General features: G+C 36.2%; 1 protein-coding gene and 1 long non-coding RNA gene across 3 annotated transcripts in view; one reads left to right on the top strand and one right to left on the bottom strand.

Annotated features, from left to right (window-relative positions):
- Nucleotides 1–4,710: 4,710 nt before the first annotated feature.
- Nucleotides 4,711–26,038, top strand: part of TPC1 (two-pore channel 1) — a 36,243-nt gene continuing 14,915 nt past the window's right edge. For both annotated transcript variants that reach the window (XM_086557747.1, XM_086557748.1), the window contains exons 1-15: nucleotides 4,711–4,979; nucleotides 6,724–6,867; nucleotides 7,128–7,235; nucleotides 10,584–10,679; nucleotides 11,152–11,282; nucleotides 11,826–11,886; nucleotides 12,040–12,206; nucleotides 13,862–13,967; nucleotides 14,176–14,253; nucleotides 15,779–15,840; nucleotides 17,391–17,463; nucleotides 17,822–17,887; nucleotides 18,037–18,180; nucleotides 21,525–21,582; nucleotides 22,709–22,816. In XM_086557747.1, coding sequence (XP_086413873.1) covers nucleotides 4,821–4,979; nucleotides 6,724–6,867; nucleotides 7,128–7,235; nucleotides 10,584–10,679; nucleotides 11,152–11,282; nucleotides 11,826–11,886; nucleotides 12,040–12,206; nucleotides 13,862–13,967; nucleotides 14,176–14,253; nucleotides 15,779–15,840; nucleotides 17,391–17,463; nucleotides 17,822–17,887; nucleotides 18,037–18,180; nucleotides 21,525–21,582; nucleotides 22,709–22,816 — 1,561 coding nt within the window. In that variant the 5' untranslated portion in view covers nucleotides 4,711–4,820. The remainder of the gene's footprint in view (nucleotides 4,980–6,723; nucleotides 6,868–7,127; nucleotides 7,236–10,583; nucleotides 10,680–11,151; nucleotides 11,283–11,825; nucleotides 11,887–12,039; nucleotides 12,207–13,861; nucleotides 13,968–14,175; nucleotides 14,254–15,778; nucleotides 15,841–17,390; nucleotides 17,464–17,821; nucleotides 17,888–18,036; nucleotides 18,181–21,524; nucleotides 21,583–22,708; nucleotides 22,817–26,038) is intronic.
- Nucleotides 5,005–6,726, bottom strand: LOC147505166 (uncharacterized). Its single transcript, XR_015193244.1, has 2 exons — nucleotides 6,524–6,726; nucleotides 5,005–6,487 (listed from the first exon to the last, which is right to left on the bottom strand). It is a non-coding gene; the product is annotated as an uncharacterized LOC147505166 (long non-coding RNA).

Here is a 26,038-nt window from a genome sequence, read left to right on the forward strand (position 1 = left end):
TTAAGTAGAGACGAGGCGAAAAATAATACTAATGCTAATCGGTGATTGAAAGGAGAACATTGATCAAGCTTTCGATGATTTAAAGTCAATCAACTTAACAATCAAGACCGGAGCAAATGCAACCTATGACTACATGACCCACTCTACCACCAAAGTCTTATGTCTATGTTTTTCACAAAATCACGGTATGACGAAACCCAAGGTTATATAGCACGGGACCTAATTAATTTGAGATCGATTAAACTCGTGAAAGAACCTTCACTCTTTAAAGGCTAGGCACCGCTCAAGTGTATGTTCAAGGCATCACATCCGTGCATCCAAATAAGGGCATGTTGACGGTCCGGTGTGGCCCCGACCTCACTAGTTGAAAATGCTCACTGTTCACTAACTTCTAAAGCACAAAGTAAACCTATGAGCATCAAAGGAAGAAAATTGTGAAACTCAGATCACTATTCTATCATCGACAATACCTATCGGAAGCCAATATACTAGTAGAGCTATTAGAATTTACTTCGATAAAAGCACAAATGAATACATTTATGATAAATTGATAAAAGCACAAATGAAAATATTTACGATAAGCAATGTACCATATAAACTGTGATAAATTGTACAACCTTTAAGCCTCCCAGATAAACTTCGATTCAGTTGTGTTTGCAAGGGGTGGAGATCTATGTGTGGGCCTCGAAGTCGTCTTCCATGGCTCGTTGTTCCTCACTAGGACTATGTCAGTAGTTAGTACAATGGCCTCTGATAAAGACGTCGGTTTCTTCAGTCTTTGAAGGAGTGAGAGAATGGAGAAGAAGGGGCTTTAGTTTGAGTTTGAAGGAGTGAGAGAATGGAGAAGAAGGGGCTTTTATATTTGTGGGTTGGCAAACTCGCGTGGGAGAGGGTAGATTAGCTCGCGTGGGAGAGGTAGGAGTAGCCTTTTTTCATTTTCTTCGTCGGTTTGCAATCACCAGCACCGAAAGCCACCAATTATCTCCGACAATATCGATAACAAAATATATCGTCGATATATCGCGATATATCAACAAATTTTGTCGATATTTGCACTGGTATTTACCCAAATAAGTATCGCGGCATTTATCTATCTATCTATGAAATCTCGATATATATCGCGATATATCGCGATATTTTGTACTATGCTTGAGAGTGCGTCACACCTCGAAGATCGAAGAGTCGGGAACAAATGTTATTTTTCCGAATTCTGTCGAAATTCGGGGTGTGACAGGGTTTTTGTTTGATGTATTCCAGTTATTACGTTAAATGTCCAAAGTCCTTCGGCGTGCAACGACGCCATTTGATAAAACGTTAAATCCACATTATTGGTTTTATACTTAAGTCCGAGGTTCACAGTCCACACTCCGAAGACCAAAGTCCAAAGTCCGTTTAGTCGTCCGTTTAGTCAAGTTATCTTACTCACGTGGGTTTGGTAGGATAGGTCGAGTAAGGGATCGTCCAAACCTTAGGGCTCGGCAATGTTCACAACTGGAATTACAACTTTTTGGTGAGTAGGATTTTAGGTTTTTTAGTTGGTTTAATTAAATTAACGGTAATGCAAATAATGTAAATTACTAACGGTGATTTCGATGTAAATAACAAAGATAGAGAAATATGGATAGGGTTAATCATACTCATGCAAGAATTATTTTTCAATAGTTTATATTACCACATCACTACATCTCTAATTCGCCTCGAGTTCATAGACAAACCCGAGACGACGTCGAGTACCGATCCCTAGCGAAACACGCACATCTCTGAGTCGCATCGCACTAGCATAAAGAGTTGAACTAATATTTAATCTCTGGAATATCATTTCAGCTCCTGGTTCGATTCTACATCAGTTGGACAAATTGGAGAGTCATCGACACCGCAGAGTCGTCATGAAGACATTTTTGGTCTCGCGAGATCGCTTCGGAACATCAACACTCCAAATTTGTATCTCGGCCATTTTGGGGGACCTGATGTCTAATCTACACCTAATTCCTAAGTAGTAATTCTAGAACATTAAAGTGTCAATCCGGATTCTCACACGAACAGCATAACCCTCCCCCTGAGGGGGGAGGGGGATTATCTCATGGTCATTGAAGGAATAATTAAACTTGTTGTATACATTAAATAAATAAATGCAGGACAGGAATTACACTTGAAAAGAAATGACTTTTATTAAGAAGAAATAACTTACAATATTTAAATTGCTGGAAGAGAAAATGATGGAATGTAAAGTGCTAGAATGAAAACTAACTAACTACTGAGCGGAAGCTAAAGCATAAAAAATGCCGGGAAGAATACCAACCCCCCTATATATATATAGCTGTAGAGACCCTCGTGAAGGGATTTAGTTTCTTAAATTGAGACATTCAAAACTTTGAATAACAAAGTTTTGTCTTTGAATAACAAAGTTTTGTCTCAAAATGTTTAAGTTTTTGTCTTTTTCTCCCATATCAATTCAAACATTTAAGTTTTGTTTTGTCTTTTTCCCCAATTCAATTCAAACATTGAATTGGAACATGTCTTTCATATTCCGAGGTGGCACAAAATTGTAACCATCACTTGCCACCGCCTATCTTTGACTTCGTCATGCCTTTTGTTCAGGCAGAAATGTCCACTTAGTGTGTCCAGTGGTGATTTTGCCGATTTTGGCGTTTTACAACTTTCTGACTTTAATTCAAGTAGAGTTCGTTAAGCCTCAGTCCGGCCTCATTCAATTCACTAGCCAAAAATCAACATCAAGATTTATAAGATGTGAGCCGTGAAATTTGTTTGATTCTTTATATGTGGACCGCTCAAGACCTGGTTTTGTTCTTTTGAAAACTTAGGCTCTAGTCAAGTTTTTGTTGGGCTTTCTTGGGCTAAGTATGAAGACTTCGATATTATAAGTATTCCCGTCATTGATCGATATTTTATCATTATATTCATATTAACTGCGCGAAACCCGAAAAGTACGAAAATATAATTATTATATGATTATTAAACGATAATCGAATTAAAATGCTATGTCTTTTTGGTTTAATATTACATTTTTAATATCGGTGGACTTATCTGAATTTCTTAACTAGGTAATTTCTCCGAAATCAGTAGGCGATAAACACCCTAATCCATTTGAACTTTTTTTAACTAGGTATCCCTTTAAAAGTAGTTAAAGTCAATAAAGTGGAAATCTGAAATTGTAGCTGATAAACACCCTAATCCATTGTAACTTTTTTCTTAAGAAGGATTCAAAGGCACGGATGACAAGAAAAAACACCAGGTCCCAATTGAAAGACATCAACGTCTAACAACTTATCTGGCTGTATATAGTTGATAGTTGAAGACAAAAGGCTTACCCCCAGTACCCCACGACGGGGGCACATATTGCAGCAATTATTGGATTAGGAAATGAAATGGACCAATATTTATGTTGTGTAGTCAAGATTGACCCAGTCCATGTGCACTTTGCTAGGAAAATTAGAAGTCACATTGATCATTTCAGCAGCTTTGCACTTTCTAAAAGATAATTAAGCAGAGATACTATTTAGTTTGACCCATAAAAGGAATGGAATGTCTCTTTATCAGTTGCATTTCTTGATTTCTTGCTTAAAAGGATTTGTTCAGGATTGAGGGCATATGTAATATTCGATGATAGGATGGTAGGTCTCTTAATGCGTTCAATATAAGGCATATTTTTTCCAAAAAGCCAATATGAAAAAATACGCAATGTTTGATTTTGCTGCCGACAAGGTCTCCTGTCTTTTTGTTGACATACTTCACACACATGACAATGACTTCATGATCCATATTTTAAGGGTAATTTTGGACACACCCATAAAAACACTATCCTACCCCAATTTAAAAAATAAACAAAAAAATTTTTTTTTTAGGACACATTTAGGTTCTTATTTTTTTTTATTAGGCGTACCAAGACAAAACAAATAATTTATTTATTCTTTTTTCTTTAAAAAAAAAATGTTCTTGAATTCTTTTCCAATAATTTACCTTGCTATCTAGTAACATTTCTCTCACCAATAAATAAGCATGAGCATTAATCAACTATACCAAAATAATGATGATGAAAAAAAAAAAAAAATCAAAATTGAAGAAAAAAAATAAAATAAAATATTGACGAATGAGAAAACTCATAAAATTATTATATTTTGGATTACTACAATGAAAAAGTATAAATATCCGTCTAGCCTAAGTCTCAATCAACAACTAGCTAATGATTTTGAATTATGAAGTGAAAGATTACAAGTTCGTGTATTGTTATTATTATGATTATTATTGTTGTTGTTTTTTTTTTTTTTCTATATTGAAAATACCCCAAATGAATTTGGGAGATATATTATTGGATTGAGACGGTTAATGGGGTATGGCAAAATCTTCAGTTAGTTATGGGGTATGGGGGTGGTGTTATGGTTGTGTCCAAGATCACCCTACTGTAATACACAAATATATGATTATACCATGACCCAACGACATGATTTTCGTTAATTAACAGCCCTTATACATTTTGACTTTGTTAAGAAATGCTCTCGCACGTCGCAATAAAACAATATTAGTGGCTGAGAATGAGATGTGTTGACAGTCGACGCAGTAGTTATTAACTTTGAACTACTTGTGAGAAAATTCTACTAAGCAGCCTTTTAAAAGATTGAACCAGTGCAACCTAAATGTAAAATGGCAATTCATACATGAGACGCGGATATTAACGAAACGATGCACGTGTACAGCGCATAAAATAGGTTGCATGTAAGTTTGACTTGTTATTTCAACTATCACACTCTGTTTTGAGAGCTCAGAAGTTTGTGAAAAGTTTTGTAGAAGAAGAAGAAGAAGAAATGGAGAACCCATTACTTGGCGGCAGTGAAGAAATAAGTAGAAGCGATAGTAGTAGTAGCAGTAACGAACGTCGAGAGAGACAGAGAGAATATCAAAGAAGATCTGATGCTATTGCTTATGGTAATCGTTATCAAAAAGCTGCAGCACTCGTTGATCTGGTCAGTTTTTCATATGATTTTGTTTGATAACTTTATTGATTCATATTACATGTGAATGTGAATATGATGATTGAGATTTTATTTATACTACTTGTTATGCAAGTTTCATTGGTTTGAGATACTAAAAATAGAGATTGGAGTTATCAATGGAAAAACGATGTGGCTATACATGATACATACCATATTGATACAGCCAAGCAATTTGTCCACATAAGCGAGTTTGTTTTATTTTTTTGTTAGACATAGATAAGACTAAAATAATAAAAATGAAAAACCTTTAATGGCTTTTGCCTCTCAACAAAATCTGATGCAATTGCTTATGGTAATCATTACGAAAAAGCTGCTGCACTTGTTGATCTGCTCAGTTTTTTTCTTTTATCATTTCTCTTCAATTTTCATTAACAAGCTAAGAATTGACAAATCTTCTTCTTGTTGTGAATGGAATTGATTAAAATTACTTAAGAATTTTCTAGTTTATTTACATTGTACACATTTTTGTTCTTGAAGTAGATTGAGAACCAACATAGGTTAATTGTGAAAGAAATTGTTGAATTTTCATTTGTTGATCAATGTAATTATCGGTGTGCAGTATATATGCAAATGTTTTGGAGAAGAAGGATGAATTTTAATCACATTTGGAATTGCTTATTTTTAAATTAAGTAGGTTATATAAAAGCTGCTTTAAAGAAGCAGTTATTTGTGTCTGGCTCCAATTTATAAAAAAAGCACTTTTTATTTAAAATCCTTAAAAGTGAAAAGAAAAAAAACATTTAAGTGGTGCTTTGTGTTATTTGCTTTTTAATTACTTTGTGCTTCTTCTCAATCTGCTTTTTTTTTTAATTGAGAAACATAATTACAGTATGTTACCTGCTTTTGAAACAGCAAAAAACAGCTTTTAAGCAATGCCAAATGGGCCCTTGGCCATTCACAGTGATCTTTGGGATTCATTTTGCAGTTTTACATTGTATATGCTTATGGAGATAGTTCTAAAAAGTTCATTGATTCAGATTGCACACTGATTTGATAGAATACTCATAACATGATTGAGATATAGATCAGAACCGAAAGGTGATACTTGTTTCAAATGCCTAGCTAACTCTTTGTGTGTTTACTAGTTGAAATCGTGGATGTTTTCCTTAAAGCTTTTGTGTAATCACTGATTTTTTTTTAACTATTATGTAAGCTTTCCGGTAGACGAGGTGAATTTGTATAAACTGTTGCTTAACTTCGTTATGCACTTTAAGTCTTACTTGCTGAGCTTTTAGAACTTGTTTCGAGTCCATTAGTCCATTACTATGTTATTTAGGATTTGAAGTTTCCTCCCCGAAAGAAGATGGATTTGACCAAGTAAACATTTGGTATTACTTAAGTAAATAGAATAAGTAACATTGCTTAAGCATTAAGGTAATGATATGAATTATGGATTTCAATTGGTAAAAATTAGGAGTTTGGGGTAATTTGTAAGTGCCATCTGTAGTCCTACTTAGTGCAAAAATGGAAGATGTAACCTACATGTTAGGTTGTGCAAAAATGGAAGATGTAACCTACATGTTAGGTTGTAAAGTAGTTCGCGATGGGTTTATATTGGTGATCTGTAATGAGTTTAACTGTTTAAGTGTGTTTGCATCAATGTGTATCAGTGATAGTTTTCAACCACCAAGAAAACGTGATGTTAGTATGATTTATTTTTGGTAATGGTGTGCTTGTTTATTTTTTTGTATTTGGTTGAAAACACATTTTGCAGGCCGAAGATGGCATTGGCTTACCTGAGCAAGTTCTTAATGATACCAGATTTGAACGTGCAGCAAAGTTCTACTTCTTCTATATTCGATTTGATATACTGTGGTCCCTCAACCTTTTTGTTTTGATAGCACTAAATTTCTTTGAGGTTAGCTCCGGTCTCTTTGTTTTTATATTGGAGATGGGTTAGGGTCTTGTTGCAAAATGAGAGAAAAGACTTAATCATTTTATACTGTTTGTTCTCCAAATTATAAATAAATAAATAAATAAATAAAAAAACTTGCTTTTGGTTCTGCATTGATCCCAGTCCTAATTTCCTTCAGTATTTCGCACTATATATTCAATTGATAAGCATTCAACAATATGTTTAATACATTCTTTTGCTTTTGTCTTCAATTATCTTTGCAGAGACCTCTATGGTGTGCAAGGTACACTGCACACTCTTGTAATGACAGAGATTATTTTTTTCTCGGGCAGTTGCCGTACTTAACCAAAGCACAGTCTCTTGTTTACGAGGTTAGAGTAATTGTAAATTGTTGTGAATTAACAACTTCTCATTATTTGCTAAGTTGTTATTACCATTAAGTTTTGGTAAAAATGTGTGTGTGTGTGTGTGTGTGTGTGTTTTTTTTTTTTTTATTATTTTTTTTATAAATAATTATTAGGGTTCTAAGAGGAGATGCCTTTTTAGCACTCTGACGGTAAGAAACCCAAAATTATTGGCGACTGGGAATATTATATTGTCGTATCTAGCCGTGTCAACACGGTGGCGACATTTTTTTTGGATATTGCTGTGTCCATGTAACCTAGGTTCTGAGTTGGGTGTTCCGAGTCTAACAAGGTGGTATTGTTGGGATATTTGGCCTTTACAAAGCCAATAAAGCCAATGAATATTTATTGCTTATACATGACGATGTTTAATTAAATATACAAATTTTATTGTTATGTATATGGGTGAATTAATATCATATGATGAAATCACAAGTTCCATAGGTAATAAAATTAGAAACAATCAAGCATATGAAGAGTCATATGTGGGAGATTTGATTGTTTCTATTTACCTAGAATGCTCATAGTTAGGGGTGAAGTCGGACGCTTTACTTATACGACTATAATATACATAACTGATATATGATAGGATGATGATATCTCAATCATTTGAGTGACTCTAAGTTTGTATATTGGTGTAGTCACATGACTGACACTGAGGGGATCGAAGTGAGAACACACTGAAAACTCACTGTTAAAGTTAGTGTGCAAATCTTACTATACTAATTATTCTCTAGACTTGAGAAATTGTGAAAATTCATTGTGTCTCAAATTTATTACTTTGAGACGTTAAAAAGTAATGTCTATTCATAGACTAGACTTGACGTTTTGGGTAATGAATGTAGGATGTCTTGAATCATGAATTTCAATAAAGGAACCACCACCCTACAGAGTTAACTATTAGGAAATTGTGACATAATTGATTGAGCTCAAACCCGGCCGGTAGAAGAAATAGGTAGAAGAAATAGTTTCTTAGTGCTCAATTAATGTTAAAAGTTACATTGGGTCAATTAGATATGGGTGTGACAGTGAAGAACAAATTCCCAATATTCTAATTGTAAATATAAGTGAGGTGGAAGGACTTAGATTTAAATAATGGTAGGAAAGGACTTTCTTGATAATTCCATGGGCTTTATTGTAAATATAGATTTGTTAATTGGCACTTTCCATATTAAAGAGATATATATTAAAAATATTTTAGTATATCAAATACAAGTATTTGTATGACAAGGACTTGACCTCTTTGAGATAAGACTTGGAATCTTAAGTGGATCCCACTACACGCATATACGTATTCTCAAAGTTTCTCTATATAAGAGAATGACTTTTTGGTGAAAGAGACCATTAGTCTTTTAAGGAAAAGTACAACTAAAAGTAGGAGAAAAAAAAAGTGTTTTATGGTGTGTTGTATGGTGAACACTACTAGAAGATTGAAAATTTGTTTTTTGGATTCAGTTTTGGAATTTTTTTCTTTATTGTCAATCTCCAATTTCGGCTTTAAAGGTATTTTTCTTTTAATTCTTTTTTGATAAAAAATAGATTAGCATGTTAAAAATCTAGGATTAATTATTTCCTAACAGGTATCACAGTAGACTATACTACCTTGGCCCAAATGGTTAATGTACTCCATGTCTCCCAAGTACGTTCGTCCACGTGTTAGGCTCAAGTAAAGGAGTGCGTGAGGGGGTGTGTTGAAATGTTTGATATAGTCCCATATGGACATTGAATGCCTTGCATAACAGGATACAAGCTCTTGGGCCTCTCCATTCACTGCCAATTAGTTTCCACTTTTCAGTTGAATGCCCCAAATTTTAAGAGTGATAATGGATACAAGACAACTCCACGGAGTACTGTCTACCAGTAAATTAATAGACACCTTGAACATAAAACAACATGTAGATAACGATCAAAACAGTAATATTGAAATTCTAGGGGTTTAGAAGCCCCAAAAGTTCCAATATGATGTGTCGTAATTGAAATTCATAAAAGCTTCTTAGGTATTAGGGCCCTATCAAGCTTGAGCTGTGGCTTATCTTTGAAGGCTTTGTTCTCGAACCTAATGTGCATCCAACGTAGCACGTCACGCGAGCAAGATGTGGTGTCATAGTGCTTTTCTGGCATGAGTTATGTTATTTGATGGATTATAGTACCATCTATTTGGAGTCGTTTGTGGTACTTGGTGGCTTTCACATGTGGAGAACATTGATCATATACATTTACAGTTTGGGTCTTAGATGAAGATGCAAATTTGTACCGAGTTATCTATCTGTGATATTGTAATGGGAATTAACAATTGGCTAATTGAAATAAATCAAGAACCCTAAAAATCTCTCTTTTATTTAATCTCTTTCAATAACATAATAAAATAAACTCCCTAAACCTAATAACAAGCCCGTTATTTATAAGTAAGGTTTTCTCTGCTAACCAATGTAAATTACTAATATGCCCTTATTAACAAATAACAAAGTGAAGCAACATAAATAAAATAAAGGGGGCCTATTACATGCACCAATTGTGACTTGACTACGATGTTCAGATCATATTGCTATTGTGATTTAAACTTTAAACTTATCTAGTCATATCACATGTCTCTGGCTTGTCAAATAAATCTAAACAAGTTCTATATACTGACAGAGGTAATTTGGGTGTTATAGGAAATGCATTGTGTTTCTACACAATTTCTTGGGTCAAACACAATAGAATTAACAATAGTGGTAATACCATAAATTGAACAGTAAACTTAAAATAATAAAGACAATGCATAAATAAATAAATAAAGGAACACAAGGATTTTATCGTGGTTCGGCAAAGGCGCATACATCCACACTGATCTTTGTTAATGGTGTTGCTTGGAGATTACAGAAGAAGAGAATAAGAGTTGCCCTCTTGCCTCCTTTCCTGGAAGGTCTTATATTGATTACAATAGATAGTGATTGGATAGAACTTAAAGTTATTGATGATGATCTTCTAATGTGATTTGATATTTATCTCATTGTGGTGCATCGTACTTGGACAAATAGTCTTCTTGTTTGATGATTCTTTGTTGCTGAGTAGGTATTGGGCCTATTATTGATGTATAGCTTTGCACTAGTTTATTATCATCTGTTTTCATACCAATCAAAGGGAACTATATCTTCAACTACTTTTTTGTATTTTAGGTACTTTGTGGGCACGTCTGATGGTGTTAATTGGAAGTTATCAACCTAATTGTTATAACTTATAACTATAACATGGGATTTGCTTTTATTGATCTCCAAAAATCTAGCTTTTGCATAGTTGTCACAGGTAAATTTACTTCTATTTTTTCTTTTGCAGGGCATAACTCTCATCATTCTCATTATTCACACTTTGTTTCCAATTGCATATGAAGGATGGACTATCTATTGGAAAAGCCTATTGAATAAATTGAAGGTAGATCATCTCCATAGTTTTTCTGGAAATTTCAGTTCTCTATGATTTATTGACTGGCGTGTGTGGGTTCTGGTTCATTTTTTGACTCCACAATAACCAGTGACCACCTTTTAACAAGAACCTATAAGATTGTATATTTATTCTACATAGCAGGGTATATCTTCTTACTGATTTCTTTCATAGCTTTGACCACTTGAACCCCATTAAACATTGCTGCCTTAATGGTGATAATGACCTTAGTCCTTACTCCTTGGCCATTTTTGATGCCCGTGTTCTCAAACACCCTATTGTTCCCTTTCTTCCATATTCTTCATAACATAACCTCTGGTTAATGCTCCCAATTCCAAGCAACATGAGAGTAAGAGCAGTGTTTGTCTTACACCTTCATGTATCTTTCACCATTAAGTTCGAAACTTTTGATTAACTATTTAGATTTTTGTTCTGTTTGGTGATGTTCTCCACCATTTCGCAGGTCATTTTCTTGTTCGTTCTGGTTGCTGATATGTTGATCTATGCTCTCTATTTGTCCCCAGTTGCCATTAGTTCTCTTCCTTTGAGGATAGCTCCATATATTCGCATTGTCTTTTTTGTTTTAAATATTAGGTATGTATAAAGTTTCTTACATTGCTGTTGACCTGTTTACCATTGAGATTTTATAATGTTTTCTATTATTAATTCTGAATTATTTTCCTATCGTCAGTGTAATGATGGTTTATCAGAGTAGATTGTGATGATTACAAGTACAAGAGAAAACAACTAAAAAATATAAAATAATAACAACCACCCTCCAAGATCAGTGAGACCTCTCAATACGAAAGAGAGTCCTATATAGCAACATCATGGCAAAATGTCTTTATATATTTCTAGGATTGATTCCCCCCTTCCAATATGTAACAATTTACTCATAAACAAACAAATGATCATCTCAGGCAGCAAAAGCAACATTGATAAGTTAATTACAAATTGAATGATCTACTTAGCGCAGGCATAATTGATATGTTATACTTTGAATTTATATGAAGGTAGGCATTTTATCCTGATACTTGATCCATCTCCATTTTTTATGGGGGATCAGAGTTTTGAGATTCATATCTTTTATCTTTTTATGGGCAAGGCATCTGACTTTTTCAGTTCTTTTTGCTACAGGGAATTACGAGCTTGCGCCGTTACCTTATCTGGAATGATGGGCATGTACCTCAATGTCTTGGTAAAATACTCATTACCATTTGAATCTTTTTCTGGTTGCCATATTCTATTCTTCTTTGAGACTTTGACTTTCTTGTTTATAAAACACTCCCAAAAGCTCCTAAATGAGTTAGAACTTGTATATACTCTGATTGATTATTGTCTTGGAATACAGGCTCTTGGGCTCTTGTTTACATTATTCTGTAGCTGGTTAGCGTATATTATTTTTGAAGATACTCAACAGGGGAAGATTCTATTTTATTCCTATGGCTCAACGTTGTATCAAATGTTTGTTTTATTTACCACATCCAACAACCCTGATGTGTGGATTCCTGCCTACAAGTAAGTTATCCTTTGCATAAACTGCTTATATGTGTCGAGAGAAATTTCCTTTGTTCTCTGTTTATATCTAGGACGTGTTCTTATGAGAGCATTCTACATTGAAAAAAGAAAAACTATATACTTCTTGGCATGACCAATAATATCGGAGTATTAAGATAAAAGATAGAGCTTTGTCTACCAACAACTAAGGGATAAGTCTTTGACGAATTCAATTCAATCCAATTGTCAGTTAATTTTCATATTTGACATGATGTAAGGGTCAGTAAATCAGCGACAGCTCTGCACTTGTTTTCAGAGTTAAATTTGTTGAATTTCTTTTCAATCACTTCTTCATTTTCCCTCTCTAGTAAGAAGGAAGCTCTCGTAGTTGATTACATTTGTGAAATGGGACTGAGATCACTTGGCTTTTTATGTCGACACGCAGTCTTAAACTCTTAATTATTGGTGTTTGGTTTTGAATAAAATCTTTCAAGAATTTTGGTTCGGCTTTGTTTCAGGGAGGAGGATTTGGTGCTTTGAGAACACCAAACTCTTCACCTTAAGTTTTATTACACTTGGCCGGCCAAAAACATTCTACGAGCAAATTGGTACTAATTTGCACCGGTTACCGATGAAGTACAAGATTTGTATACCTTCTATTGTTATAGTGTGACATTCTTTACTTGGAGAACACCTCTTGACAAGATCTAACTGTGATGAGAAAATGAAAATGCTAACAAGCGTGCATTGTTGAGAAGTGAAGAGGACAACCTCACATTTGTTTCCCTCTTTCTTTATATTGAGTATTGAGTGACATTCGGATCAGATTTTTGGAGTCTTTCTCTCCTAATAGCAGTTGTAGAGACTGTCCTGGAGTGATTAAATGTCTGAGTAATTATTCTATGTTGTTTTTGGAAGGATTAGTAGCATCCTATGCTCTAATGATCATATTTGGAGCATCCTTTTTAGCTATCACGAAAACAACATTTTATTGGTAATGTTGCACGACCAAGGATGTCATACTACAACAAAATTAGAGCATGATCATACAAACAATATATTCTCATACCCAGACAGAATATCCTTGTATCTCACTCTACTCAATCTATTATCTGAAGATGCCCCTACCCACAATAAGATGTCACATTGCTGGATCGAAATTTGATTGGGGTTGAGGGGGAAGGGGAAGTCTAAATAACCCTTTTAGTTATTGGATTAGAGAAGAAGACTATCGGGAGAAGAAGAGAGAAAAAGAGTATACGGCCTTGATTAGTTTTGACCTTCATCCAAAAATATCCGGGTGGGGAAGAAGCCTTCTGGAAACTCCCCTGAGAACTCTAACAGGTCACTTCAAACATTACGGTTCAAATAAAGAAGCAGAACTTTCAGAAAACTTTTCGTTAACCCTATTCTTCACCACGGCCACTTCGCGATTCCAAGATTTATCACAACCATTTTTCATCCAGTTGCCTACTGGTCAAGCCTTGGGGAGGTTGTGCTGAAGTTTTTGGGACAATCCCACATTCATCAATGAAAAGGGGTCTCAAGGGGTTAGGGAATAAAATTTGAAAAATAAAATAAATAGATAGAATAAATTACATGCCTTTGGTTTTCTAATGCAAGTTTAGTTTTTCTTTGATACTGCTGGGTTCATATTCTTTCACTTTTTTTTTCAGGGAGTCTCGCTGGAATTCCCTGTTTTTTGTTATATACGTGCTATTGGGGGTGTACTTCATCACCAATCTGATTCTCGCCGTTGTGTATGATAGCTTCAAAGATCAGGTAGATATTCCATTCTTCTTATGTACTCTTGCAGGCACAAATAAGGTGCTTCCACTGCTACATATGTTATTACTTCTATAAAATATTAAAATCGCGCATGAATTGTCTGTCAATCCAACTTCGTGCACTGTTTCATTTAATTACTGTACCGGGGAAGAAAATATGCCTTGCACACTGAAGTGGACACACTTGTGTAAACTTATTGCAGCTTGCCAAGCAAGTTGTTGAGATGGACTCCACAAGGAGAAGCATCTTGGAAAAAGCTTTCAATCTTATTGATACTCATGTAAGTTTGTTTGACAGTACAGTTTTCTTCTTTTCTTGTCTGTATTCTGTAGTTGTCACAACTTTCAAGTTCGTGCTCTGAATGCCTATTTTTTCCCTTTGCTTCATAGGTAAAGTGACATTGTTTGATCTTTTCTTCCCGCGAATACGTGTTCATGCTTAAATTTTTCATTTTTTCCCCCTTAGCTAGTGACTGTTCCTAAGGCTGGTTAAAATGTGGAGAATTCTAGACGTACCCAGTTTATGGATAAATTTGGAGATATGTAGATCTGCAACTGTTTATTCTTTGAAAAGATTGTCCATATCTCTAGGGAGTTTATCAAAAAGTATTTGTTTTGGTAAATGGATGAGATCGTATGGGGTAGCCTTATCATAACAAAAGCAGCATCCAATCCAAACCTAGTTAAGTTTTCCACATCATAAGATGCAAGAACAAAAAGGAGCAATGAGATCAAGCGGCAGTGGGACCCACACTGCTGCTCCATGTAATATAAATTTTCATCTGATCTTGAATTTGTTTTGAGAGTAGAGATTATTTCTTGAGCTGTTTGATTTGTGCAAAGAGATTACTTGAAGCGTTTTATTCTTCATGTAGGTTCAAATGCTTTATTCTTTTTTGGAGGGGTAGTTCAGTAAGCTTTGGTTTGATGTGGGGGAACCATGACGTTCATGACTCCATATTATGAAGTGTGGTGGTTGTTTCAACAATGTGTGTGTGTGTGTGTGAGTGTGTTGCTTTTTGTTGTTGTTGTTGTTGTTGTTGTTGTATCCCACGATCCCCTACTAAACCATGTGATGCAGAACTAGAGGAACTTAGTAGTAGAAGGAGATGGCGATGATATGGGAGAAGCGTTGAACCAATTTTAATGGCTGCCTACGTATCCCCTAACTGTTAGAGGAATCAAACCCTATTACGCGTAGTTCATGACGGTGAATCCATTTACCTTTTATAGGGAAGGCTTTAGGAGTCTTAGGGTTAGGGTTTACTCCACCTCATGTGAGTTCCCTTCCCTCTTTGTACTCTCCTTTCCTATTAGGAATCCACCTCATTAGGAAGTCTGTATCTGGACAGCATCTTGTCCGGAGTGAGTTCCCTTCTTGGCTATGATAGATTGATAACCCTTCTCTGGATAGAAGGTTATCCCAAATGGGCAACTCTCATGATATCCTCCAAGATTACTTCCTTATCATCAGGTACCGCTCTCTTATATTTCCATCAGTTCAGGAACTGTCGACAGTTCCTATCGACTCGGAGAATATATTAACCTAAGAACCAAAAGGGCGGTTTATCACGTGACAGGCACATGCCACTAAAGTAACGTGATCAGCATGAGTTCACTTAATCCTGATCTGGTAATCGTCGTCTGTTACGAGGGCCTGTAGGTTCATGGTATTTCACGTTCCACGTGTCTCTTGGACATAAGCGGGAAATCCCCCTTACAATCTTCTTGCTCATTTAATTCATTCAAGCAACATAGTCGTTACATATCTTGCTGTATTTGTGCTGATCTCACGTTTATGAACAGAAAAAAGGGTTTCTTGACAAAGATCAGTGCATTCGCTTGTTTGAAGAACTGAACAAGTACAGGTAATGCTCGTTTTTCTGTAATATACTTTGTACTTGTAGTACCTCAATCTTTTAATTTGCAAACTCTACTCTTTCTATTCTTTTATTGTTCCATGCAAGCCTGATAACAGAACATCAAAACAGTTATTTTTCAAGCAGGAAAAACCTATGTAGTTGCACACTTGCACATAATAGACGGAAATGTTCTTCATATGTTACTTTTCTCTGTTTTTTGTTTTTTTCTATGTTAGCATATTATGAACCTAATGCAATCAATCTTTGTGGTGGTGAGTGGTGACTAGAAGTTGGTACTGTTTCAAAGCTCTTGCTGTTTATGGTACATAAGGTTTCACCGTTTTTGCACGGTAATTGCAACCAATGTACCCAACTTGGGTGCTTAGTGAAAACACCGTTTCCACCAAGTGTCCTTGTGAACCTTCAGTGTCCACCTTCACCATAAAGCAGGCTCTTGGAGGTCTTTCCTATTGTTATTTGAATAGGCTTTTCCCACTATCCACAATACATTTCTTGAAACATGTTGGCATTCCTCTGGCAGTCTAGCACACCATGCCGTTGGCGCACATCCGCTTCCCTAAGCCATGTTTTATGAAACATGTCACTAGATCTCTGCTAGATCTTCTCATTTGGGATTCTAACTTTCTAAGAATGCTTTTATGAAACACGTAACTAGAAATTAGATCTCTACAAAAGCATTCTTAAAAAGTTAAAATACCAAATTACGTAAAAGCTGAGTCGCTGATTAAAAAGTATGTTGAAATTTTAAATTCTTAATGGGTAAGGCTGCCTCTCTGCCAAGACCAAATATATTGATAGTCGCATATACCAGACCAGTGAATTTCTGATATATTACTTCAGTATATCGGACAAAGTATTCAGGTCAATTCGAAATGGGAAAAAAGATGGTTAGGTATTACTTTTCCTTGTCTATATATAATTCGCTCTTGTTTGTGGTTATGTTTCCTTGTCAAGGTGGCACTTGTGCTTTCAAGTATTCTTGGACCTTGAGACCGAGAATTTTATAAAATAATTTGTTTATTTTAGGACCCAAATTTCAACCCAAACTGAGATCTTGAACTATGATCAGTTGTACCTATTAAAAGTTAATTTCCTGGTGTGGACATTGAAACTCCGCTATGTGAGGATAAAAAGAAAACACCACTTGGACTTTGTGATTATCAACATCAGCTGTCTAGCAGCACTTTGTGCTTTACAGTCGGATATTGGGTCCCTGTGTACATAAACAGATTAAGAGTAACAGTTTTGAGATAATATTTTTTTAGTGTAATTAAAGGTAGTAGGATTGATAGTGTGCTTAAAAAAACTTTGTGGAGTCTACCCGCTGAACCATGTTCTCTCTCTCTCTGATTATTTTGTGTCCTTTTCTTTTGCTTCAACCTAGTTAGTTTTACTGTGACTTGCATGAACATGTTTAACTTGTTTATAACTTCTGAACAGGCATCAGTTGTTGTTTCCTTACATGAGCATGTTTAACTTATTTATAACTTCCGGAGCTCTATTTAACAATTTGACATAATACATTTTTTTCTTAGGTCTTTGCCAAAAATCTCAAGGGAAGATTTTGAGTTCATATTTGATGAATTAGATTCCAGTGACGATTTCAAGGTAATTTTGTCAAACCTCTGAAAACTGATTTTTGAGACCAGTGGGTATCTTGAGACCAATTGGCAATGAGAGGAGCCCAGGAACTTATAAATTATTTAGCAAGGCTGTTAAAACTCCCATAGTGGGATTAATAATCTCAAAATTAAAAAAACTATTTTTAATAACAAAGAAAGGGGATAAAATGGAAACACAACACTTCAATTTCAAGAAAGAGCTCTGCCCAATGTTGAGCACAAAATAAAACATTTTTTGAGCTTCCAATTTCCAAAAATATTTTCCAATGGTTATTGTCCCTTGGTAGTAGTGTTTCAGTTTGTCATTCTCACTGATTCATTTCCTAAACTTATTGCATATGTAGATTAATTTGGATGAATTTAATGACCTCTGCAATGCGATTGCCTTGAGATTTCAAAAGGAGGCTTCTGTAAGTGAATCCTTTCAATATTTGTTTATACTTCAATTGTTTTATTAACTTTTCAATCAAGATATTTTTCCGACATTTGCTAATGTATGCTTTGTAAAAATCAAGAGGATTTGATTGGCATGTGGCATTTTCTTTTTTCTGTTTTACAGCCATCTTTGTTTGAGAAATGTCCATCATTTTATCACGCACCATTAACTGAAAAGTTGAAAGACTTTGTGCGGGGCCCCGTGTTCGGATACATAATAGCAGCCATACTCATGCTCAATCTGGTTACTGTTATAATTGAATCAACGGTATGATTTTATACAAACCTCTTTGTTCCGAGATTGATCTTTTAATCGTATTGTCGTAAAAGGGTTCCAATTGTCTTTAAAGCTGTAAATCTGTGTATCTACGTTTATCACACAAGACAGCATCTGCGTAAATACAAATAAGAAAAGATGTTACAGCTGTAACAACATATGTACCAATACAAATAAGGTAACATACACAGCTGCACAACACAAGATGTGCGGGTTATTTTACACTTCTTCAGAATTGTGTGGTCTCGGAGGAACAAGTTTTGACGAAAATAACTGAAGCCAATGCTTATGCAGACCCTTAGTGAAATGGTGAGCAGTCTGATCAACTGAAGGAACAACTGAAATTTCAGAAGCAACTCTTTTCTAAACAAAGTGATAGTCCTACACTCCTACTCAATGTTTTGGGTATCTATCTAACAAAACAGGGAGGAGTGGGAGGACAGATTCCACGTCATAAGGTGAGACGTGGTCGACACACCCCCTAACCGTAGCCACTCAAAACTCATGGAGGGTGAATTAAAAAGCTTTTATGGGGTGAGTTAAACAATTTTTCTCACCTCACCCACCCCCACACAAAAAAGTCAACATTGGACAAAATTTTTATGGGTTGAATCTTTTATGGGCTTGGAACCATGAGCATGGGCTCAATTAAAAAAAAATTGTAATAATAGGGGTAGGCATCTAAAAATCAGCCAAAAGGCTGGGCTTATAAACTGTTGGGCCTCCAAATTTGACATGGTACTGCACAATTGGTTGACCCAATTGATGTTATTGGGCTTATGGATAATGGGCAATTGGGCTGGCCTTGCGCTGCGACGAGTTGTTTCGTGCCGAAGACGCACATACACCTTGCGCCGAAGGCATGACGAGTTGTTTCGTGCCGAAGGCGCGGCTGGCCTTGCGCCGAAAGCGCGACGTGTTGTTTCGTGCCGAAGACACGCATTTCGGCACGCATATGCCTTGCGCCGAAGGCACAACGAGTTGTCGGGATAGCGCGGCAGGCGCGTTGAGGTCTCACGGGTCGTAGGCACGGGCATACCCTAGTGACAGTAAAACACCGGATTTGGTCATCATATAACTACGTAAGTACGTGAATGTAGTTGCAAAAGAGTTGTGAAGCTCATTAAGATGGAAAGAAATATACAATATCTCGTTACACATGTAAGAAAGTTCAAAGTATTCAGATTCTGCTCTAGAGTGGGATACAGTAGGTTATTTGTTGGCAGTCTAGGAAATAAGGTTGAACCCCAGAACGACACAATATCCAGAAATGGAGCGGCTTGTATAGGGGCAGGCAGCCCAATCGGTATCAAAAGTAAGCATGGGGAGAGGGAGGACCCTTAGATTGTTGAAATTTTAATCCAAAACCGGACGATCCTTTGAGATAATGAAGAACTTGTTTTACAGCAACAAGAGGAGGTTGACAAGGGAAGCCATAAACTGAGCTACATGGTGCACAACATAAGCTATCCAGACCAAGTCACAGTTGAATACCGCTAAAGGAACCAACAATCTTATGGTACTCAATAGGATTTGAAAGTGGCAACCCATCTATAGCAGAAAGCTGATAATTTGCACTCACTAGATTGTGGCAACTCAAGCGTGTCGGTTCGCTGGAGGTCCAAAGAATAATTGCTCCGGGAAAGATGTAAGGTATGTAACCTCAAGACGGAGAAGCTTGTATAGTAGACAGATGTCCTTGATCTCAAACTGACGTCCCAAGTAGGAAGGAAGTGAGCCAATCAGTTAAAAGATTGGTCAGAACGATGCCAGGAGACGTTAGTCCAATGGCAACAACAACAAATTTATTGCGTGTTTGAGAGAAAGGGTTCCAGTTGAGATAGGAGCCATCGGAAAAACCCCAAAATTTTGGCCAGCCTAGAAGGACTTCGTTTGTTTGTGCCACAAGAGATAGTTGTTTTAATTGAGTCGGACAGTAACAAGGTCAGTAATGTATGTAACTGAGAAGAATGAACTATTGGAAGTGGCTATATCTAGTGAGGGGTGAAAAAGAGGCCTCAACAGTACAAGACACCATTAATTCAGATGATATCAATTCCTTTTTTTAGAAGGCTTTTACTTTACAAAATAAGCCTATGGCTGTGGTGCAAGATGGCAGCGATATTGTGGAGTAAGAACGATATTAGCTTAAAAATGAGATCAACTCGTCATCTTAATCACTTTGCAATTAATGTGTTCCTTGGAGTAGGATAGCTCAGGTTAATCACTGACTTGTTTCAACATTTAGTGCTTGCTAACTGGTAATGATCTTGCAAAAATGTACTATTGAGCTGAACAAGCACACTGTTTGTTTGTGGGATATTACCGACTACTCTAAATGTTCGAGCTGGTAGAGTGTGGAATTAGATGAATATCAAGAGGATTCCTGAGATTGAACATAGGCCACTCACGCCTAGAAGAGGAGGAATACTCTTAATACTTCCCCTTGGCAGAAACACGCTGGAATAGCAACTAGCAAGCTAGACAAACTTTGTAGAACTGCACCTGGAAAATCTTGAACCAGCAACCTCTTGTAACCAAAGCTCTCAAAGCATGTCAAACCATCTATTACCCTAAATGCTCAAGATTGTGGAGAGGGCCGATTTATAATATGAAGAGGAGGCTAGGGTTAAACATAGGCAGGACACACCTAGAACTGGGGGGAGGGGGCGGTGTTAATTAACAGTTTGTAGAAAAGTTTTTCCTGCACCCTAGTGCCTTTAACTGCTGCTCCAGTCTTTCTCGTACTGATTATTCATTCTCTGCTCACATTAACTGGTTCTTCAATACTTTTGTTTCAAATCTTTGCTCCAGTTAAACACGGAGAATACTGTTTTTTAGGTCTAGAAATTTTAAGTTTTTAATGTACCATATGCTTTTATTTTTTGTTTAATTGGTATAAATTTATTGGAATAATCAAGAGAGATACAAATGAATATCCTACAGAACAAAACTCTCAACAATCTCAGACAACCAAAACAACGGATACAAAACACACCTCTAAACGTACACCTAGGAACACACTACACATTTCCCATTAATGAGTCCCATCTGAACACAAAAGACCCAAAAGTTTTATCTTGCCAATCCTCATAATTTTCAACTGAAGGAATAAGGATCCTGACATACACAATCACCTCTTCCACCGACACCGCTTTGTCATCGAAGTGCCACCTTGTTCATCTCCATCCATTACCCCCACAACTGTGACAATTGAGTTTGATTGTCTATTGATTTCTGTAATATCCTGACTACTTCTATTAAGAACATAAACCATACTATGTGCATATATGTGTGTGTTCCATACTAATTTTGAATGTTTATTTGGTTTACAGCTTGATATAGAGGACAATTCTGGTCAGAAGGTTTGGCAGGATGTAGAGTTTGTCTTTGGTAAGGACTTGATTAGCTATCCCGAAATTATGATTTCTTGTGGAATCTCGCTCAGTAAGGTTTCTTTGTTCTAAGGTCACATCCATTGGTAACAATTATGGTGTTGGTTTTGGTCTACTATTCTTGATCGTTATTCAAGAAATATAATGGTGGAACAGAAAACATCTAATCAACTCAAAAGAGTCGAGGACCGGTTAATTATAATGTTTACATTTGCTTTCAAGTGGCTAACATTTCACTCTGTGTCTATTGCATACAATATATCATTGTACTTTAAGCTTGTAGAATCATGCGTGCAATTAGTTAAAGTAGTAACATTCTGTAGAGAGAACAGAGAAAACGAGTCAATGGACCAACACTTTCGATCTGTATGTTTTATTCAACACTTTCATGGAATTGAAGTTTCATGGGAAGTCTTTTCTTTGGATTCCTGTTTCCATGAGCCCATGACTTTATTTTCCATGAATTCTCTTTTTAATTGGTTCTACAACAGAATTTGTTTTCTATGAATCAATAGTACACTGTCATTAACACAGAGAACTTCGAACAGCAAACTCTTCCAGGCGACATTGGATCAAACAGGTCCATGCACACTTTAATGTTGAGAGTCCAACAATAGCTACGTTCTTGGAGTCGGCTTTCACAGACAATTGAACTTGTGTAACATCAATACTTCATATTCTTAAAAGAACCTATGTCGGACACACTAACACTCGTGTCTGATACCCTTACACACACTTATCATGTCGGATACTTCATATATCCTGTTTGGAATTCACTGACATCAGCATGCCTGTTTGTGATTTAGGATGTCTGATACGTAACTGATTGGGGTAAGGTAGGAAGCCTAGTTGACATTTGAAATTAAGTAAAACATGCTATATTTGGTCAATGATGTCATGTCAGGTGGAAAAAGCTAAGATGATTTAAAACTATGTGAAGCACTTATGTCAAGGATTATGTGCTACAAAGTTTGAACTTTAAGTTTCGACTCATTGATTCAAATTACAGTTCTTTCGATGCTTTCTATGTGCTTTTTTACAAATAATGCATATATGATGGAATAATTGTTGCGAAAGCTTACATTGCATATGAGATATTACTAAACTTACATCATGTCCTGCAGGCTTGATATATGTCGTGGAAATGGCTTTGAAAATATTTGCAACTGGGTTCTCAAATTATTGGATGGACGGTCAAAACCGGTTTGACTTTGTTGTAACGTGGATAATAGGTAAGCACTAAGAAACCATATTATAAAGTTCAACACGCTCCTTACTTGTGGCGTATCTTGAGCCAAACACGTGGACAATTTTCTAAAATGGGTGACTTGGAGCTGAAGTAGATGTACTCTTTTAAACCTGAGAATAGCCCATTTTGATACCATGTTAAATTTGGACAACCAACTTAAAACCAATTGACAATGAGTGAAAAGGCCTCAGGTTCTATATATTGTTATGCGAAGCTTTAGATACCTTATGTGGGACAACAAATCTCAACAGTAACATGTTTTGGTATCCAAACCTAAAAACCATAGATCTTTTTTGGCCTATGTATCTCGTATGGAAGACTCTACTGCCACAAGTTTAGCCCAAGATTATATTGTTTACTTCATGACTACAATGTCTTAGTAAAATTGTATTGTTGTTAATGGAGAAAAACTTAGGAGAGAAGAAAAAGAGGATACGACCTTATTAGTTTCGGCCTTGTATCACTTCAATATATACATGAAAAATAAAAGTTTACAATAATAAATACTTTCTAAAATCCCGGGTCGGGGGCATATATATATGAAAAATAAGATGTCCTCTTAGAACTCTAATAGTCTTTCACTGAGCGACATGTTTTCTTATGCTTAGTTAATTGCTTAACAAAAGCTAATTTGAATTCGTCATATTAGTTCTGTGTGGGGGTTTAATTTTAGTATTGGCATAATTTTTCTGGTAATAATATGTGATGTAAACTCGAAGGCGGAAGCAATCTTCGATGATAAACACCAATGAAAGTTTATGGAAATATCCAAAAACTAGGGTTTGAATAGAAAAACGAATTCTCTTAATTCAATAATAATAATCAAATCTCAAAATCTTAAGGTTTACATCTGCTTATAAAGAGAACTAGTTGCTAAAAAGAACAAATCCTAATCATAATAGAACCTGGGAAACTAAAATAGAAGCTAGTCTAATTCTAATTAACTAAGGATTTAAAATAGAAATAGAATAAAAGATAAACTCTAGCTATAGCATTATGCACGTGATGTGCACATGATAATCTATTGCATCCTCGCATCAATCCCCCCTGCTTGAGAAGAGCTCGTCCTCGAGATTAAGTCCTTGTACTTCTGGTAGAAAGTAGGATCCATGAGTTGAAATGCAGCATCAGAAATCCATGAATTTTCTGAAAATGGATGGTCACACCACTTCACTAAATAATGATCATAAGTACCCTGGCGAGTCGTAGTAGTAGAGACATCAATGATAGTTTCAATCCGATCTGTAGCAGTAGTAGGAACTACACTACGATCTAGGTAGGGGAATAGGTGGACTACTATCGCCAACAAAAGGAGTGAGATCCGCTACATTATGAGTGCGAGATATACGCATCTTGGGAGGGAGGTCCAATTCATAAGCATTTTCTCCATGACAGACGACAATTGAAAATGGGCCAAACCATCGCATCATTAACTTGTGAGATGAAGGCTGACATTCGTTTCTCAAATCAACCATCACCAAATCACCTACTTCGAAAGTCACCAAGCGCTTGTGTTTGTCTACATTAGTCTTGTACAGGACATAAGATTTCTCCAAATGATTCTTAACATCCTCATGAATAAGTTGAATCCGGGAAGCAAATTCCCACTGTTCTAAAAATCGGTCTAGGCGGCCGCCTAGGCGGTCTCTAGGCTCTAGGCGGTGCCCAACCGACTCGCCTAGGCCCTAGTCGTTTAAAAAATCGATGGACCGACTAGGCGGGTCTAGGCGGCCTTTAGGCGTTCCAGTCAAGTTTTTTTTTTTTTTTTTTGAATGATTAAATGTCGAAAAATAAAGGCCCGTGTAAGCTTAAGATTTGAATGAGTTTAAAAAACTTAAGTCTAATGTAAATTATATGCCACTATAACAAATAATATGTTTTTATATGAAGTCAATATTCATCAACTATTACGCATTTTTGTAATAAATATCTTTGTTTGTGTTTATTTTTTGAGTTATGGTAAATGATTTTCTTCATTTCTTGTAGTATTTCTTGTAGTATATGTGTGTATTTACTATATATATTAGGAAAAAAAACTTTAAGCCTAGGTCGCTAAGGCACCTTAGAAGGCCCTAGGTGCTAGGTGCTCTCCCACCGCCCGACTACCGCCTAGCGTTTTTTAGAACACTGCAAATTCCTCTGCAGAAGCACAAACGGGAACAATCGATGGAATAAGAGCAAGATCAAGAACAGTAAGATGAGTCATTCCAGTTACAATCATGAATAGAGAAAGGCCTGTAGAACGGTTGACAGAATTATTATAAGCAAACTCTACTTGTGCTAGAACAAACTCCCAAGATTTGGGATTATCATCAATCAAACACCTCAATAGGTCTCCCAAACTATGATTTACAACCTCAGTCTGCCCATCAGTCTGTGGGTGGAAAGTTGTAGAAAATTGAAGCTTACTCTTAAAAAGCTTCCATAATGTTTTCCAAAAATAGCTAGTAAACTTGACATCTCTGTCAGAAGGGATAGTGCGAGGTAAACCATGCAAACGAACTACCTCATGGAAGTATAAATGAGCAACCTGTGCAGCATCTGTAGTATGTGTGCAAGGAATGAAATGACCCATCTTGGAGAAACGGTCCACAACCACAAAAATAGAATCCTTGTCATGTGTAGAACGCGGTAAACCTAACACAAAACCCATGGAGACGTCAACCCAAGGCTTGTCAGGAATTGGAAGTGGAGTATACAAACCAGCATTAGTGTCTTACCTTCGTTGTCTGACACACATAACATTGCTTAATAAACCGGTTAATATCTTTATGCATAGTAGGCCAAAAGTATTTCTCCCTGATAGAGGCAATGATCTTTATGATCCCAAAGTGACCACTCAACCCCCCAGCATGCATTCAATTATAATCTGATCACGGAGGGAAGAAACGGGAATACAAAGCTGTGAACCCCGAAATATGAAACCATCATAGAGAAAAAATTCACCAGATACACCATGATGTACTAAACAATCGGCATGAATAGGACCAAAATAGGCATCCTGAGCATATAAGTCGCGTAACTCATTAAAACCAAACAAAGAGGCACGGAGAGTAACCAAGAGATGCGAACGACGACTCAAAGCATCAACAACTCGATTATCCTTTCTAGCCTGAAACTGTAAGTGGAAAGTATATTTCTGCAAGAAAGAGTTCCACTTGATATGTCGAGTATTGATATCTTTATGAGTATTAAGATAACGAAG

The sequence above is a fragment of the Coptis chinensis genome, chromosome 4 (assembly GCF_015680905.1).
Source record: "Coptis chinensis isolate HL-2020 chromosome 4, ASM1568090v1, whole genome shotgun sequence".
NCBI classification, from domain to species: Eukaryota; Viridiplantae; Streptophyta; class Magnoliopsida; order Ranunculales; family Ranunculaceae; genus Coptis; species Coptis chinensis.